The sequence below is a fragment of the Microcaecilia unicolor genome, chromosome 8 (genome assembly GCF_901765095.1).
Source record: "Microcaecilia unicolor chromosome 8, aMicUni1.1, whole genome shotgun sequence".
In the NCBI taxonomy this organism is placed as follows: Eukaryota; Metazoa; Chordata; class Amphibia; order Gymnophiona; family Siphonopidae; genus Microcaecilia; species Microcaecilia unicolor.
Window position 1 is genome coordinate 101487871 of NC_044038.1, and position 16518 is coordinate 101504388.

At 48.7% G+C, this 16518-nt stretch overlaps 1 protein-coding gene across 4 annotated transcripts in view; it reads right to left on the reverse strand.

Annotated features, from left to right (window-relative positions):
* LOC115475873 (FXYD domain-containing ion transport regulator 5-like) overlaps positions 1 to 16518 on the reverse strand; it is a 314171-nt gene that overhangs the window by 140479 nt on the left and 157174 nt on the right. For 3 of the 4 annotated variants that reach the window (XM_030211930.1, XM_030211929.1, XM_030211928.1), the window contains one exon: positions 16213 to 16281. The exons of the other annotated variant lie outside the window; for it this stretch is intronic. In XM_030211930.1, the coding sequence (XP_030067790.1) occupies positions 16213 to 16281 (69 nt within the window). The remainder of the gene's footprint in view (positions 1 to 16212; positions 16282 to 16518) is intronic. 4 annotated transcript variants of the gene reach the window in all.

Below are 16518 nucleotides of genomic sequence, written 5' to 3' on the forward strand. Positions count from 1 at the left end.
CCACAAGTGTGTGGGGGGGGGGGGGGGGATGGGCCTGGATCCGCCTGCCTGAAGTGCACTGCACCCACTAAAACTGCTCCAGGGACCTGCATACTACTGTCATGGAGCTGGGTATGATATTTGAGACTGGCATAGCGGCTGGAAGAAATATTTTTAAACTTTTTCTTGAGGGTAGGAGGAGGTTAGTGACCACTGGGGGAGTAAAGGGAGGTCATCCCCGATTCCCTCCTGTGGTCATCTGGTCATTTAGGGCACATTTTTGAGGCTTGGATGTAAGAAAAAAAGGACCAGGTAAAGTCATCCAAGTGTTCGTCAGGGATGCCCTTCTTTTTTCCATTATCGGTCGAGACACCCATGTGTTAGGCACGCCCCAGTCCCACCTTCGCTACGCTTCCGACACACCCCCATGAACTTTGGTCATCCCCGCGACAGAAAGCAGTTGAGGACGCCCAAAATCAGCTTTCGATTATGCCGATTTGAGCGACCCTGTGAGAAGGACGCCCATCTTCTGATTTGTGTCGAAAGATGGGCACCCTTCTCTTTCGAAAATAAGCCTGATAGTCTTCATTCCATGACAAGTACAGAAAAACCTAAGTTCCCCAGGCTGTCTGCTCTGTTTCCTGTCTTCTGATTCAAGTGCAGGGTCTCTCATGTTCCAGGTATTAGAACCTGTATATCTCTTTCCTAACGCTCCTTCATACTCCTTTTCTGGATGCAACAGATTCAGAAAGAATATTAATTGACACTAACAGAGACACCAGTACAGGACCCTGTGAATGTGATGTTTCCTCTCTGTTCTTTTTGTTTTTCTCCTGTAAAAAAGGTTAAAGCATCAAAAATCTGTTTTACAGAGTGGGTGCTAACCGGGCATTACCAGTTAAGTGCCACTGAAAATGCCCAGTTAGCCCCGAACAGGCGATTTAAATGGCCATGAACCTTTCCTGGCCACTTAAATTCTTTTGAATATCGGGCCCAATGTGGATATTCAGTGCTGGTACACAGCAGTGGCACTATTCAGTTAGCGGTGATGAATATCATGTAAATCTGAGCACCTTATATAGAATTTGGGGGTTAGTATCTTGAATACTAATCCCCAAATTCTATATAAGGTGCTCAGATTTGCATGCCCAAATTGGTGCAGGCATCCAAATTAATTGAGTAACAAGTCCTTAACTATCAATAATTGGGTGCTAACAACCAATTAATGAAATCAAGTGGCACCCATTAATATTTGTGCAGGCATCTAGCTGCACACTATTCTATAAGGCATGGCGCTTAACTCTACTAGTGTGTAACTTAAAAGGCAGCGTAGCCATGGATGTGTCAGAGGCATTCCAAAATGTTGTGCATGCAGTTATAGAATACTGCCTCTGAACACCTAACTTGAGTGCCAGCATTTATACCAGGTTTCAGCAGGAGTAAGTTTGGTGCCTAAATGTAGCCACGGGAATTGGCGCTACATACTATTCTATAGAGGGCATGCGCCTTTTATAGAATAGCACTTTGTGCCTTTTCTTTCAGTGCCCTCTTTTGAATGCCATTTATAGAATTCCCCCCTAAATGGATAAAGTTAGGACACAAGAAAAAAAAACAAAATGGGAAGTTACTATCCAGCTCATTTTTGAAAGTGATCGCCACCCATCTTCCGACACAAATCGGGAGATGGGCGGCGATCTCCTGAATCCGCCCAAATCGGCATAATCGAAAGCCGATTTTAGGTGGCTTCAACTGCGTTCTGTCGCGGGCCCGGCGAGAGTTGAAAGGGGGCATGTCGGCATGGTAGCGAAGGCGGGACGGGGGCGTGCTTTGAGATGGCCAGCTTTGCCCGATAAAGGAAAAAAGAAAGCCAGCCGTCAGGAGAATTTCATCCGTTTTATTTGGACCCTTTTTTTTTAGGTCCAAGTCCCAAAAAAGTGCCCCAACTGACCAGATGACCACCGGAGGGAAGCGGGGATCACCACCCCCCTCCCACACACATAAAAAAAAACAGACATTTTTTGCCAGCCTGTATGCCAGCCTCAAATGTCATACCCAGCTCTCTGACAGCAATATGCAGGTCCCTGGAGCAGTTTGTAGTGGGTGCAGTGCACTTGAGTCAGGTGGACCCAGGCCCATCCCCCCCTACCTGTTACACTTGTGCTGGTAAATGGGAGTCCCCCCAAAACCCACTGCACCCACATGTAGGTGCCCCCTTCAACCCTTAGGGCTATGGTAAAAGTGTAGAGTTGTGGGCAGTGGGTTTTGGGGGGGATTTGGGGAGCTCAGCACACAAGGGAAGGGTGCTATGCACCTGGAAGCTAATTGTGTTTTTTTAATTAATTTTTTAAAGTGCCCCCTAGGGTGCCCGGTTGGTATCCTGGTATGTCAGGGGTCCAGTGCACTAGAAATGCTGGCTCCTCCCACGCCCAAATGCCTTACATTTCGCCGGATTTGAGATGGCCGGCTCCGGTTTCCATTATGGATGAAAATCGGATTCGGCCGTCTCATCTAACCCTGGCGAGCGATTTGGCCAGCGCCAAGCGTATTTTGAAAATACACTTGGCTCCGCCCCTTCGCGGAGCCGGCCCTGAAGATGGCCGCCCATCGATTTGGCCGGCGCCGTTCGATTATGCCCTTCCACTTGGCCCTTTTAAAAGCTGTGGCATAATCTGGGCTTAGAGTGCGCTAACATGGGACTTTCCTGCCAGCTAAGTCCAGATTTACTGTGATGCCTATTTCTACAGTTTTTCCCTTTTTTTGACATGTTGAGTGCATATACTGTCATTAGCGCACAGTACCTGCAAACAATTAATGCAGGATCAGTTATCACCTCCTATTTAGGAGACATTAAGTGCTCCTGCGTTAAGTCTGCATTATCCAGTTAGCACGTGTTAGCTGGATATCGCTTCCACACCCATTCCCCGCCCATGTTACACCCCCTTCCAAAATATATAAAAAATAAATAGCACACAATTAGCTTACACTAAGAAGCAAATTATTGCAAAATGCTTTAACGCGTCTTGCAGTAGGCCTGTTTTCCTGCATTAAGCATGCCTTAGCATTTAACACAGTTTATTTAATATTTATTTATTCAATTTTTTATACTCAAACAGAAAACATCTGTCAAGTGAAATACAGCCATAAGCAAAATATACAATATACAAATCATCATCTCTCAAAGAAATATTTTACAGCTTCCTTAGACCACCATAAAAGTAAGAAAGAAAAGGGGGGCAGGAATTAGAGAAGATTATTAAGGAATTGGGATCACAATAATAAGGCGTCTTAGTTCCCTATATATAAACTACTTTGATAATTTTGAATCTAGAAAAGATTTTAGCTGCTCTGGTACATAGAAAATGTATTTTATCTGGGTCAACCATATTATACATTTGCAAGGATAGGCTAGCAAAAAGGAGCCTCCTAAATCTGTAATTTTAGATCTCAAAGTCAGAAATTCTTTCCTCCTTTGTTGTGTCGCTTTGGTGACGTCAGGATACAACCAGATTTTTTCTCCTCCAAATTGGGAATTTGAAGCTTTAAAGTAAAGTCTCATAACAGAGTTCAAGTCCTGCTCAAAAATAAATGAGACTATCAAAGTAGCTCTTTCAGTCATATTTTCTAAGGATTGTTCCAATATTGCTGAGATATTATTTAGATCAATATCTTCTTTTCCTGTGTCTTTTCTTTCTCCTTCTACTCCTTTGAGTTTATTTTGAATATAGTAAATTTTATTAATTGGTGGAATTGCTTCTTGTGGAATCTTTAAATTTTCTAGAAGAAATCTTTTAAACAAATCAAGAGGATTTAACCCAGGGAGTTTAGGAAAATTAAGTGCACGCATATTCAATCTTCTATTATAATTTTCTATTTGTTCTATCTTCCTTCGAATGTCTGAGTTATCTTTAACCACCACTGACTTGAACTCTTGCATTTGTACTACTTCACTCTGTAGCGTTGTTACTTTTGCAGTTAAATCCTGTTTAACCAATTCTACCGAGTCTTTTAGTTCTTCAATCCTAAGATTTAAAGTTTTTACCTCTCCGGAGGAGATCTGTAAGGTTGAATCCATTTCCACAAGTTTAAGCCAAATCTTGTCTAGTTTTGTCTCCATGCTTCCCTCCAGAGATTGTGAGATCTTCGGATCTCTGGGTCTCAGCAGTTCTCGTGGTAGAATCGGTTCCCCGCTAGGCCTCCCTCCGGTCGCACTTCCGGCAGTCGTTTGGGTTGCCTCCCGATTCGCCAGCGTCGCTGGACACGGAGGTATTATCAATGTTGGTGGGGGAGACAGGGATGTTTCAATCTCCAGCAGCTGTTCCGCTTCCCCGGATACTGCTGCAATGGATCCTGTTACCCTCTGCTCCTGGGAAGTCCCGGAGAAGAAGCGCTCAAGGCTTGCTTGTATCGGGAAGGAAGTTGAGGTAGGCTGGGACGCTAACCTCAGCGTCCCCTTACGTTTTGAATGTGGCATTTTAATTTGTAGAAACCTCCGTTTTCTATATTCCTTCAAAAAGCCTGCCGAGAGCGTCTTAGACTACACCCGGTCCCGACGCCATCTTGACAAGCCCCCCTCATTTAACACAGTTTAGTAAAAGAGCCTATCCTATATAATAATTTGCACCTCCGTCTGGATGCCTGGGTTCGTAACACAGTTCCCATTCGTCCGCCCTGGGGATGACGTCACAGGGCAGACCAATGGGAAGTGAGAGGGAAGGGAACCCAGCAGCAGCCACCTGAGGTGAGTAAACAATCGCCTCCCCCCCCCCCCCCCCCACCCGAGTTCCATGACCCCCTATCTTTCTGAGAAGTTCCGAGAGAAGAGGACATTTCTCTGGTAAGTGAACACTATTTTGCTTTGTGCTTCGGTAACTTAAAGATTGAGGTTTAAAGGAGGAATTGTAGGTTAGTGTTAGGCAAAATAAAAATATAGAAAGCAAATTTTATCAACTAATCTCCATAGTCTTTTCCACTTAGTTTTAAAAACTTTGTACCACAGCATTAACAGATAGAATCTAGCAGACACTGCAGGATCCAGTTTAAGTAGAAAGCTCAAATCCAGATCCTCTAGGATAGCATTTTCTGAAATGCTAGCCGTTCCACCCGCAGAGCCCAAGAGACAGGCAGAGCTCTGGAGTCTCAATGCGTGGATAAGACGATGGTGCAGGGAGGAGGGTTTTAGATTCGTTAGGAACTGGGCAACATTCTGGGGAAGGGGGAGCCTATTCCAAAAGGAAGGGCTCCAACTTAACCAGGGTGGGACCAGGCTGCTGGCATCGGCATTTAAAAAGGAGATAGAGCAGCTTTTAAACTAGAAATGGGGGGAAGGCCGACAGTCGCTCAAAAGCGCATGGTTCGGGATAAGGTATGTTTCAAAGTTATCAACAAAACAGGGAAGATAGGGTACCTGATAGTGAGGTTGCAAAAGAGACCGTAGTAGATCAGGTGTCCTTAAATAAAAATAAAAATCAGACAAAAGATTGCAAATTAATACTGTCAAGTACTGAGCATGATGTAAATAGGAACAACAAACATAGTTTGAAATGTCTATATGCGAATGCCATGAGCCTAAGAAACAAGATGGGAGAGTTAGAATATATTGCACTAAATGAATAATTAGATATAATAGGCATCTCTGAGACCTGGTGGAAGGAGGATAACCAGTGGGACACTGTCATACCGGGGTACAAATTATATCGTAGTAATAGGGTGGATCGAATTGGTGGAGGGGTAGCATTGTATATCAACAAGAACCTTGAATCAAATAGATTGAAAATTCTACAGGAAACAAAACACGTCTTGGAATCACTGTGGATTGAAATTCCATGCGTAAAGGGGAAAAGGATAGTGATAGGAGTGCACTACCGTCTGCCTAGCCAGGATGAACAGACGGATGCAGAAATGTTAAAGGAAATTAGGGACGCAAACAAACTGGGCAACACAATAATAATGGGTGATTTCAATTCCATATCATCATGCTGATCAATCCATAGACTGGTGGGTTGTGTCCATCTACCAGCAGGTGGAGATAGAGAGCAATCCTTTTGCCTCCCTATATGTGGTCATGTGCTGCCGGAAACTCCCCAGTATGTTCTCTATCTCAGCAGGTGGTGGTCACACACAGCAGCAGCTCTGGCTAGGTCTCCAAGCCTAATTTTTAGGTTTTGTTGAGTACCTGGGGTTGAGGGCTCTTCTTGAGCAAGTGCAAACCTGGTGGCGCCAGGTCCCTCCTTTTCTCCCCCCTCCCGCTGGCTCCGTTAAAAAAAAAAAAAATTTTGGGGCGTCCTTAAGGGCGTTTATTTCGACGTTTATTTAAACGTTTATTGCAGCTACTCACTGGGACACCAGGTCGTTACAGCTCGGAGCGAGAAGCAGGTAATTTTTACCTTTTTATAGCAGGCAGGGGGTTCCCCGATCGATCTCCACGTGGCCTATGGCGTCGGAGGGCGAGGGCGCGAAGAATCGTTCCCCGGACCGCGTGTGCGCTTCTAGCGGGGATGCGGGGGTCTTAAAGTCTGATTCGCCCTTGTTGGGTGTCAGTTCGGAGGCCGGTCAGTGTCCCGGGTCTTCCTCCGGTGCAGCAGTTTTTCCCGCCATAAACGCCCATCCCCCGCTGCTCGCCTCTGCCATCTTGGCCGGCCACTCTGCTCGGACGGCTTCTTCTTGGGCCGCCCTTGAGCTGGGAGACGTTAATGCCATGGCCGCCCTTCATTTGGGCGACGGCAAAAAAGCGGCTAAAGTTAAGCGCCGTTCTTCCCGCGCGGCTCCTTTGCGGAGTGTCGCGCCGGACGCCATCTTGGATGCGCAGCATGTTTCTCCCCCGCTCTTGCGAGCGCCGGTTGAGGGTGCGTCTAGGGCTGTGGCCCAGGCTGCTGAAGTGCACAGTCTGGGGGGTTTCTCCCCCGAGTTTATTTTGCTGCTGCATCAGGCCTTCCTTATGCAAAACGCTGCCCCTTCTCCCTTGTCCGATAAAGGGGTTGAGGCCCCCGGAAGTAAACGCCCTCGGGTGGATTCCCAGGCCTTAGAGGACTCTGTTTTCTCTGATGTAGATGAGGGCAGCGTATCTGAGTTCTCCCAACGGTCCTTTGGGGATTCCTTGGAGGAGACGGATTCCCGCTCGGATGGAGCGGATGACCCCTCTGCAGCGCGGATCTTTCGCTCAGAGGATTTGCCCAACCTGTTAGTGTAGGCCATGAGCATTTTGAAGATTTCCTCTCCAGAGGACGTCTCTCCCTCAGCCCCTGTTGGCTCCGCCATTATGCTGGGGACGAAGCGCCCGCCTAGAACCTTCCACGTGCATGATGCCATGCACACCTTAATTTCGGCTCAATGGGATGTCCCGGAAGCGAGCCTTAAAGTGGCTAGGGCTATGTCCCGCCTCTATCCTTTGCCTGAAAGTGAACGGGAGGCCTTTCTTTGGCCTACCGTGGATTCTTTAATCACTGCGGTGACTAAGAAAATGGTGTTGCCGGTGGAAGGTGGCACGGCCCTAAAGGACGCCCAAGACAGAAGATTGGAGGCGGCCTTAAGGTCGTCCTTCGAGGCGGCTGCCTTAAGTTTGCAGGCCTCAGTTTGCGGCTCCTACGTGGCCAGGGCGTGCCTGACGTTTGTGCAGCGGGCTTCCCCCTCGGATCCTTCCTTAAGGGCTGATTGGCCGGCCCTGGAATCGGGCTTGGCTTATTTGGCAGACTTACTGTATGATGTCTTGAGAGCCTCGGCTAAAGGTATGGCTCAGACAGTCTCTGCGCGGCGCTGGCTTTGGCTGAAACATTGGTCTGCGGACCACGCCTCTAAGTCCCGCCTGGCTAAGTTGCCTTTTAAAGGCAAGCTGCTCTTTGGGGTCGAGCTGGACAAAATTGTGACCGATCTCGGCACGTCTAAGGGCAAGAGGTTACCAGAGGTCAGGGCTCGGGCCAGTGCTCGCCCCGGTATCTCCAGAGGACGGTTTCAGGAAGCCCGTCGGTACCGCCCGGGCAAGTCGGGCTCCTCTGCCCCCTCTTCCTTTAAGAGGAACTTCTCCCCCAAGCAGCATTCCTTTCGCAGAGACCGCCGTCCCAGAGGTGCGCCCCCCGGTCCTCCCCCAGGGTCTCGTCCCAATGACGGGGTCCTGGTCCATGGCCCAGTGCAGATTGGAGGACGCCTGTCCTCGTTTCTGGGCGAGTGGACCAGGGTAACTTCAGACGCTTGGGTGCTGGAAGTCATCAGAGACGGCTACAAGCTAGAGTTCTGCCGACCCTTAAGAGACGGGTTTGTACTCTCTCCCTGCAAGTCTCCGGTCAAAGCTGTGGCAGTGCAGCAGACCTTGGACAATCTGATCCGCCTGGGTGCGATCGTTCCGGTGCCAGAAAATCAGCTTGGCAAGGGACGTTACTCCATTTACTTTGTGGTACCAAAGAAAGGAGGTTCTGTACGGCCTATCCTCAACCTCAAAGGGGTCAATCGGGCCTTGAAAGTTCGGCACTTTCGCATGGAGACTTTCCGCTCTGTTATAGCGGCAGTGAAGGCAGGGGAGTTCCTGGCATCCTTGGACATCAAGGAAGCGTACTTGCATATTCCCATCTGGCCTCCTCATCAACGCTTTCTGCGTTTTGCAGTCCTGGGCCGACACTTCCAGTTCAGAGCCCTCCCTTTCGGGTTGGCTACTGCTCCGCGGACCTTCTCCAAAGTAATGGTGGTCATCGCGGCCTTCCTGCGGAAGGAAGGAGTACAAGTCCATCCTTATCTGGACGACTGGTTGATCCGAGCCCCCTCTTATGCAGAGTGCGGCAAAGCTGTGGACCGGGTGATTGCTCTTTTGAGCTCCCTGGGGTGGATCATCAACTGGGAGAAAAGCTAGCTGCGCCCGACTCAGTCCCTGGAGTATCTGGGAGTTCGATTCGACACCCAAGTGGGCAGAGTGTTCCTGCCGGACAATCGGATTGTCAAACTTCAGGCTCAGGTGGACCAGTTCCTAGTAGCCTCTCCGCTTCGGGCTTGGGACTATGTGCAGCTGTTGGGCTCTATGACGGCCACGATGGAAGTAGTGCCCTGGGCCAGGGCTCATATGAGACCTCTACAACACTCTCTGCTGCAGCGCTGGACTCCGGTGTCGGAGGATTATGCTGTGCGCCTTCCCTTGGACCCAGCAGTGCGCAAGGCGCTGAGCTGGTGGCTGAAGACAGACAAGTTGTCTGCAGGGATGCCTCTTGTGACCCCGGAGTGGATTGCCTCTTTGACGGGCTGGGGAGCCCACTGCATGGGAAGGACAGCGCAGGGGCTCTGGTCTCCTGCAGAGGCAAAGGTCTATCAACCTCCTGGAACTCAGAGCCATTCGGTTGGCGCTTTTGGAGTTCCTCCCGGTACTGGCGTTGAAGCCAGTACGGGTCCTGTCAGACAATGCCACGGCTGTGGCCTATGTCAACCGCCAGGGAGGTACCAAGAGCGCCCCTCTAGCCAAGGAAGCCATGAATCTATGCCAGTGGGCGGAAGCGAACCTGGAACAGCTGTCAGCGGCCCACATTGCCGGAGTCATGAATGTCAAGGGGGACTTTCTCAGTCGCCATACCTTGGATCCCGGAGAGTGGCAGTTATCGGCTCAGGCGTTCTTGGACATCACGAAGCGCTGGGGCCAGCCGAGCCTAGATCTGATGGCGTCATCGGCCAATTGCCAAGTGCCGCGCTTTTTCAGCAGAGGATGGGACCCTCGATCTCTGGGAGTAGATGCTCTTCTCCAACAGTGGCCAACACAGGAGCTTCTCTATGTGTTCCCGCCCTGGCCCATGTTGGGCAGGGTACTAGACCGGGTGGCAAAGCATCCGGGCCGAATAATCCTGGTGGGTCCGGACTGGCCCAGACGTCCCTGGTATGCGGACTTGATCAGGCTCTCAGTGGACGACCCTCTGCGGCTGCCAGTGGAGCAGGGCCTGTTGCATCAGGGTCCCGTGGTGATGGAGGATCCCTCCCCCTTTGGTCTTACGGCCTGGCTATTGAGCGGCAGCGTCTGAGGAAGAAGGGCTTCTCAGACAAGGTCATCGCCACTATGCTAAGAGCGAATAAGCGCTCTACTTCTACTGCTTACGCCAGGGTTTGGCGTACCTTTGCAGCGTGGTGTGAAGCAGGTTCACTTTCTCCATTTACTGCTCCAATTTCTTCAGTGCTGGCGTTCCTGCAAGAAGGTCTGGAGAAAGGCCTGTCGCTCAGTTCCCTTAAAGTCCAGGTAGCGGCTCTGGCTTGCTTCAGGGGCCGCCCGAAGGGTGCTTCCCTGGCTTCGCAGCCAGATGTGGTGCGTTTTCTCAAGGGAGTTAATCACCTGCGCCCTCCTCTGCACTCAGTGGTGCCTGCGTGGAATCTCAACCTGGTACTAAGAGCCTTGCAGAAACCGCCTTTTGAACCCTTGTCGAGGGCATCGCTGAAAGACCTGACGTTGAAAGCAGTCTTTTTGGTGGCTATCACTTCAGCCAGAAGAGTTTCCGAGCTCCAGGCACTCTCATGTCGAGAGCCTTTTCTGCAGTTCACTGAGGCAGGAGTGTCTATTCGCACAGTGCCTTCCTTCCTGCCCAAGATTGTTTCTCGCTTCCATGTGAATCAGCAGCTCTGTCTCCCTTCCTTTCGTAGGGAGGACTACCCAGAGGAATACTCTGCTCTCAAATTTCTGGATGTGAGACGAGTCATCATCAGATACTTGGAGGTGACCAATGATTTCCGGAAGTCGGATCATCTGTTTGTCCTGTTTGCAGGTCCTCGTAAGGGTCTGCAGGCTGCTAAGCCTACAGTGGCAAGATGGGTCAAGGAAGCCATTGCAGCGGCTTATGTGGCCGCGGGGAAGGTGCCGCCTATCCAGCTGAAGGCTCACTCCACTAGAGCTCAGGCGGCTTCGATGGCAGAGGCCGGGTCCGTCTCCTTGGAAGAGATATGCAAGGCGGCAACTTGGGCATCGGCCCATACCTTCTCCAGGCATTACCGCTTGACTGTGGCTGCTCGGGCGGAGGCCCGGTTTGGAGCTTCAGTGTTGCGGTCAGGGATTTCAATGTCCCGCCCTGGGTGAGTACTGCTTCGGTACATCCCACCAGTCTATGGATTGATCAGCATGATGATATGGAAGGTAAAATTATGTATCATACCTGATAATTTTCTTTCCATTAATCATAGCTGATCAATCCATAGCCCCTCCCAGATATCTGTACTGTTTATATTCTGGTTGCATTTCAGGTTCAAGTTTAGTCTTCAGTTCCTGTTCAGGAGGACTTCGTGTTCAAGTTTTTTCAATTGGATTCTTCAAGAGTTGAGACGAGTTTGTGTTACAGTGAGCTGCTGCATTCCTCTCCCCTCCGTTTTACGGGGCTGGATTGAGACATAAATTCTGCCGGCGCTCCCTCCCGCTTCGTGCGGCTGTAGGGCAGCTTTGTACCCCTCCCGCTTCGGCGGTGTTAGGGTCAGTCAGCTCCTCCCGCGGTTGCGGTTGCAGGATAAGCCAGATCCCCCCGCATCGGCGGGGTGGTGTCCCTCCCCCGCTCCGCGGGGATGAGCTGGACGGATTCCCCTCCCCCACTTGTGTGGGGATGAGCTGGGTTAATTCCCCTCCCCCGTTTCGGCGGTGGTGAGCTGGGCAGAGTGTCCCTTTGTGGGTGTAATTCTCTAAGTGCTGAGTCCTGCGGATGGAGCTTGGATATCGACATACTGAGGAGTTTCCGGCAGCACATGACCACATAGAGGGAGGCAAAAGGATTGCTCTCTATCTCCACCTGCTGGTAGATGGACACAACCCACCAGTCTATGGATTGATCAGCTATGATTAATGGAAAGAAAATTATCAGGTATGATACATAATTTTACCTTACCCTGATATTGACTGGGTAAATGTAACATCGGGACACTCTAGGGAGGTAAAATTCCTTGATGAAATGAAGGACAGCTTTATGGAGCAGCTGGTAGAGGAACCGACGAGAGAAGGAAAAATTCTAGACCTAGTCCTTAGTGGAGCACATGATCTGGTGCGGGAGGTAATGGTGCTGGGGTCGCTTGATAACAGTGATCATAATATGATCGGATTTGAAATTAGCTTTGAAGTAAGTATACATAGGAAATCAAATACGTTAGCATTTAACTTTAAAAAAGGAGACTATGATAAAATGAGAAGAATGGTGAAAAGAAAACTTAGAGGAGCGACTGCGAGGGTCAAAACTTTACATCAGGCATGGATGCTGTTCAAAAACACCATCCTAGAAGCCCAGGCCAAATATATTCCGCATATTAAAAAAGGAGGATGGAAGACCAAACGACAGCCGGCATGGTTAAAAAGTGAGGTGAAGGAAGCTATTAGAGCTAAAAGAAAATCCTTTAGAAAATGGAAGAAGGAACTGACTGAAAATAATAAGAAACGGCACAAGGAATGTCAAGTCAAATGCAAATCGCTGATAAGAAAAGCTAAGAGGGACTTCAAAAAAAAGATTGCGTTGGAGGCAAAAACACTTAGACATTTTTTTTAGGTATATTAAAAGCAGGAAGCTGGCAAAAGAATCGGTTGGACCGCTAGATGACTGAGGAGTAAAAGGGGCAATCAGGGAAGACAAAGCCAAAGCGGAGAGATTAAATGAATTCTTTGCTTCGGTCTTCACCGAGGAAGATTTGGGAGTGATACCGGTGCTGGAAATGGTATTCGAAGCTGACTAGTCGGAGAAACTTAATGAATTCTCTGTAAACCTGGAGGATGTAATGTGGCAGTTCTACAAACTGAAGAGTAGGAAATCTCCTGGACCAGATGGTAATCATCCCAGAGTACTGACAGAATTGAAAAATGAGCTTGCGGAGCTATTGTTAGAAATATGTAATTTATCCTTAAAATCGAGTGTGGTACCAGAAGACTGGAGGGCAGCCAATGTAACGCCAATTTTTAAAAAAGATTCCAGAGGAGATCCGGGAAATTATAGACAGGTGAGTCTGATGTCATTGCCAGGCAAAATGGTAGAGACTATTATTAAGAACAAAATTACAGAGCATATTCAAAAGCATGGATTAATGAGACAAAGTAAACATGGATTTATTGAAGGGAAATGTTGCCTCACCAATCTACTACATTTCTTTGAAGGGGTGACAAAAATGTGGATAAAGGTGAGCTGGTTGATATTGTGCATCTGGATTTTCAGAAGGCATTTGACAAAGTACCTCATGAAAGACTCCAGAGGAAATTGGAGAGTCATGGTATAGGAGGTAGTGTTCTATTGTGGATTAAAAACTGGTTAAAAGATAGAAAACAGAGAGTAGGGTTAAATGGTCAGTATTCTCAATGGAGAAGGGTAGTTAGTGGGGTTTCCCAGGGGTCTGTGCTGGGACCGCCGCTTTTTAACATATTTATAAATGACCTAGAGATGGGAGTAACTAGTGAGGTAATTAAATTTGCTGATGACACAAAGTTATTCAAAGTTGTTAAATCATGGGAGGATTGTGAAAAATTACAAGAGGACCTTATGAGACTGGGAGACTGGGCATCTAAATGGCAGATGACGTTTAATGTGAGCAAGTGCAAAGTGATGCATGTGGGAAACGGAACCCGAATTATAGCTACGTCATGCAAGGTTCCACGTTAGGAGTCACAGACCAAGAAAGGGATCTAGGTCTGCTGCTGCAGCTAAGAAAGCAAATAGAATGTTAGGTATTATTAGGAAAGGAATGGAAAACAAAAATGAGGATGTTATAATGCCTTTGTATCGCTCCATGGTGCGACCCCAACTCGAATATTGTGTTCAATTCTGGTCGCCGTATCTCAAAAAAGATATAGTGGAATTAGAAAAGGTGCAGAGAAGGGCGATGAAAATGATAAAGGGGATGGGACGACTTCCCTATGAGGTAAGGCTAAAGCGGCTAGGGCTCTTCAGCTTGGAGAAAAGGCGGCTGAGGGGAGATATGTGTTATGATTCTGCAGGTTTGGCAGGGGAAGGGGGTGGACTTCATTCCTGATTGGCTGTCAGGGTTTGTACTGACGTCAGTGGGTAGTACTTAAGCCTGCATGTTGCTGCTTCCCCTGCTTTGGCGTTACATTTCCTTGTGACTAGAAAGCCGTGCAGTTCTCTGTCAGAACGTGCTCTGTGCTCTGGTTTGATATATGTTTATGTTCAGGGATTCTTGTTCCCTTCCCTCTGTTTGTGTTAGCTGGTTACAGCCTGTGTGTGAATCTGTAATCAGTTCACTGCCTCCAGCTGGGCTCTCCCTCCTTGCTTGCAGTTCTCAGTGGGAAGCCAGCTGTGTGTTTGTTCAGCAGGGCTGAGCTCCAGTCTGGAGCTTTCTCTCTGCTTGTTTGTTTATTTTAGGATCTCTCTCCCTTGTGTTCCTGTCTGCTGGCTCAGTAAGTTTAACCGCTTGTGTTCTGTGGCTCTTCCTCTGTCTTTGGGGTGTTCTGTCTGAGGTTTCCTTTCTTTTCTGTTGTGTCTTTCCCCTGGCATTTGGCTGGGGCCTAGGTTCCCTTTTGTTTGCTGCTCCTGTCTCTGGCTTGTGGGGGTGGTGTGTTCATTTTCCCCTTGGCCACGGGGGGGAGGGGTCCTTTGGGGCTGTTGTCTCCACATCCGCCCGCGGTTACAGGGACTTCCTGTATTAGTTACCCTCCCAGGGGACCAGCGCAGGACAGGGGGTGGCCCCACTCTGGTTCCTTCATTGTTTTCCTTTGCCCTGTGGCTGGTGCTCAGCATGTGGCTGGCACCTTGGGGTCCCGGGGGGGACTCCTAGGTTCTTTCTCCCCTTCCTGGGTGTGTTTGGGTTCTAGTTCAGCCGTGAGACCCGCACGAGTGGCTCTGAGTGTCTGGGTTCCAGTTTGGCCACGAGGCCCACCTGTATGCCAATTTCCCTTTCTTCCTGAGGTGTTGTGGGGAGGGGGTAGGCTAGGGGTATTGGGTAGCTGGGGCATGCAGTGGTGGGTCGGTCTCCCCTTGGCCTGGGTCGGTGGTCTACGGCCTCAGCCAGGGCTCAAGGGCTCACGACCAACTCAACAGATTAAAATATGATAGAGGTCTATAAAATAATGAGTGGAGTTGAATGGGTAGATGTGAAACGTCTGTTCACACTTTCCAAAAATACTAGGACTAGGGGGCATGCGATGAAGCTACAATGTAGTAAATTTAAAACGAATCGGAGAAAATGTTTCTTCACTCAACGTGTAATTAAACTCTGGAATTCGTTGCCAGAGAATGTGGTAAAGGCGGTTAGCTTAGCAGAGTTTAAAAAAGGTTTGGACGGCTTCCTAAAGGAAAAGTCCATAGACCGTTATTAAATAGACTTGGGAAAAATCCACTATTTCTGGGATAAGCAGTATAACATGTTTTGAACTTTTTGGGGATCTTGCCAGGTATATGTGATCTGGATTGGCCATTGTTGGATACAGGATGCTGGGCTTGATGGACCTTTGGTCTTTCCCAGTATGGCAATACTTATGTACTTATGTATGTACTTATGTACCTCCCTCCTTCTACTCCCGTCCATCCGAGTTCCATGGACCCACTCCAGTCCGACGGTCCCACTCCCGTCCGAGTTCCATGCCCCCCTCTCCTCCGATTTCCGCGCCCCCCTCTCCGATTTCCACCACCCAGCGCCCCCCTCCCTCTCTCTCTGTGGCCTCCGAGTGCAAGCAGGACGTGTTCGGGTGCCCCAGCCCTTCGTAAGTACCAGCTGTTGTTTCAAACGTTTTACCTCCTGCTCCGCCGGCAAGAGTGAAGTGCAGCACGCACGGACCCCGCTTCAGACTGCCTTTCCTTTCGCTTCTGTTTCAGCTGTTCCTCTGGTGCCGCCCTCATTTCCTGTTTGCGGAAGGGCGGGACCAGAGGAACAGCTGAAACAGAAGCGAAAGCAGAGGCAGTCTGAAGCGGCGTCCGTGCATGCTGCACTTCACTGTTCGTTCCATGCAGTCCCTCCCATTGTTTAAATCGCTGCTTTTCCTTTAGTCATTTCTTCTAACGATCCTACACCACATTCATCGTCAGCCTAGTCATCATCTGTTTTATCCCCCCCCCCCCCTTTCTTTCCCAACTGACCCAGACCAGAGCTGCCACCTACGTATGTTTTTTTTTCTCCTTTCCTGTCAAACATTTTGTAGTTCCTTGCTGGCTTATTTTAAGTATATTTTACTGTATTGTATACTGTTCTAATTGTTAGTGAAGGGCAGTATATCAAAATTTTAATAAACTAAACTATTATATATTGCGGTGGGATTGTCTGAATCTATCTCATTAAGAGGGTGTTGACTACTTGAAAGAACCAAAAGCTTTATGACTTCACCTGGGGAGGCTGAGGTTGAATGGCTGGTACTGTGGACTTTTTCAGGAGTCACTACATCTCTTATAGTTTCTGGAAAGGAAAATTGAAACAATTTTTCAACAATAAACTTGATTGAGTTTTTTTTATCAGTTGCACAGTGAGATCATAGCATGAGTAATCTTTTCTCTTCTCTTTCCTACCCACAGTTCTACCACTACACCTCAGTTTTTCCTGCTATATAAATATCCAGGGCTGACACAAGGATAAGAAGTGTACTAAGCACACTTTTGGCCTTACACAGCCCGATGATCAGAAGCCCTGTGCTGT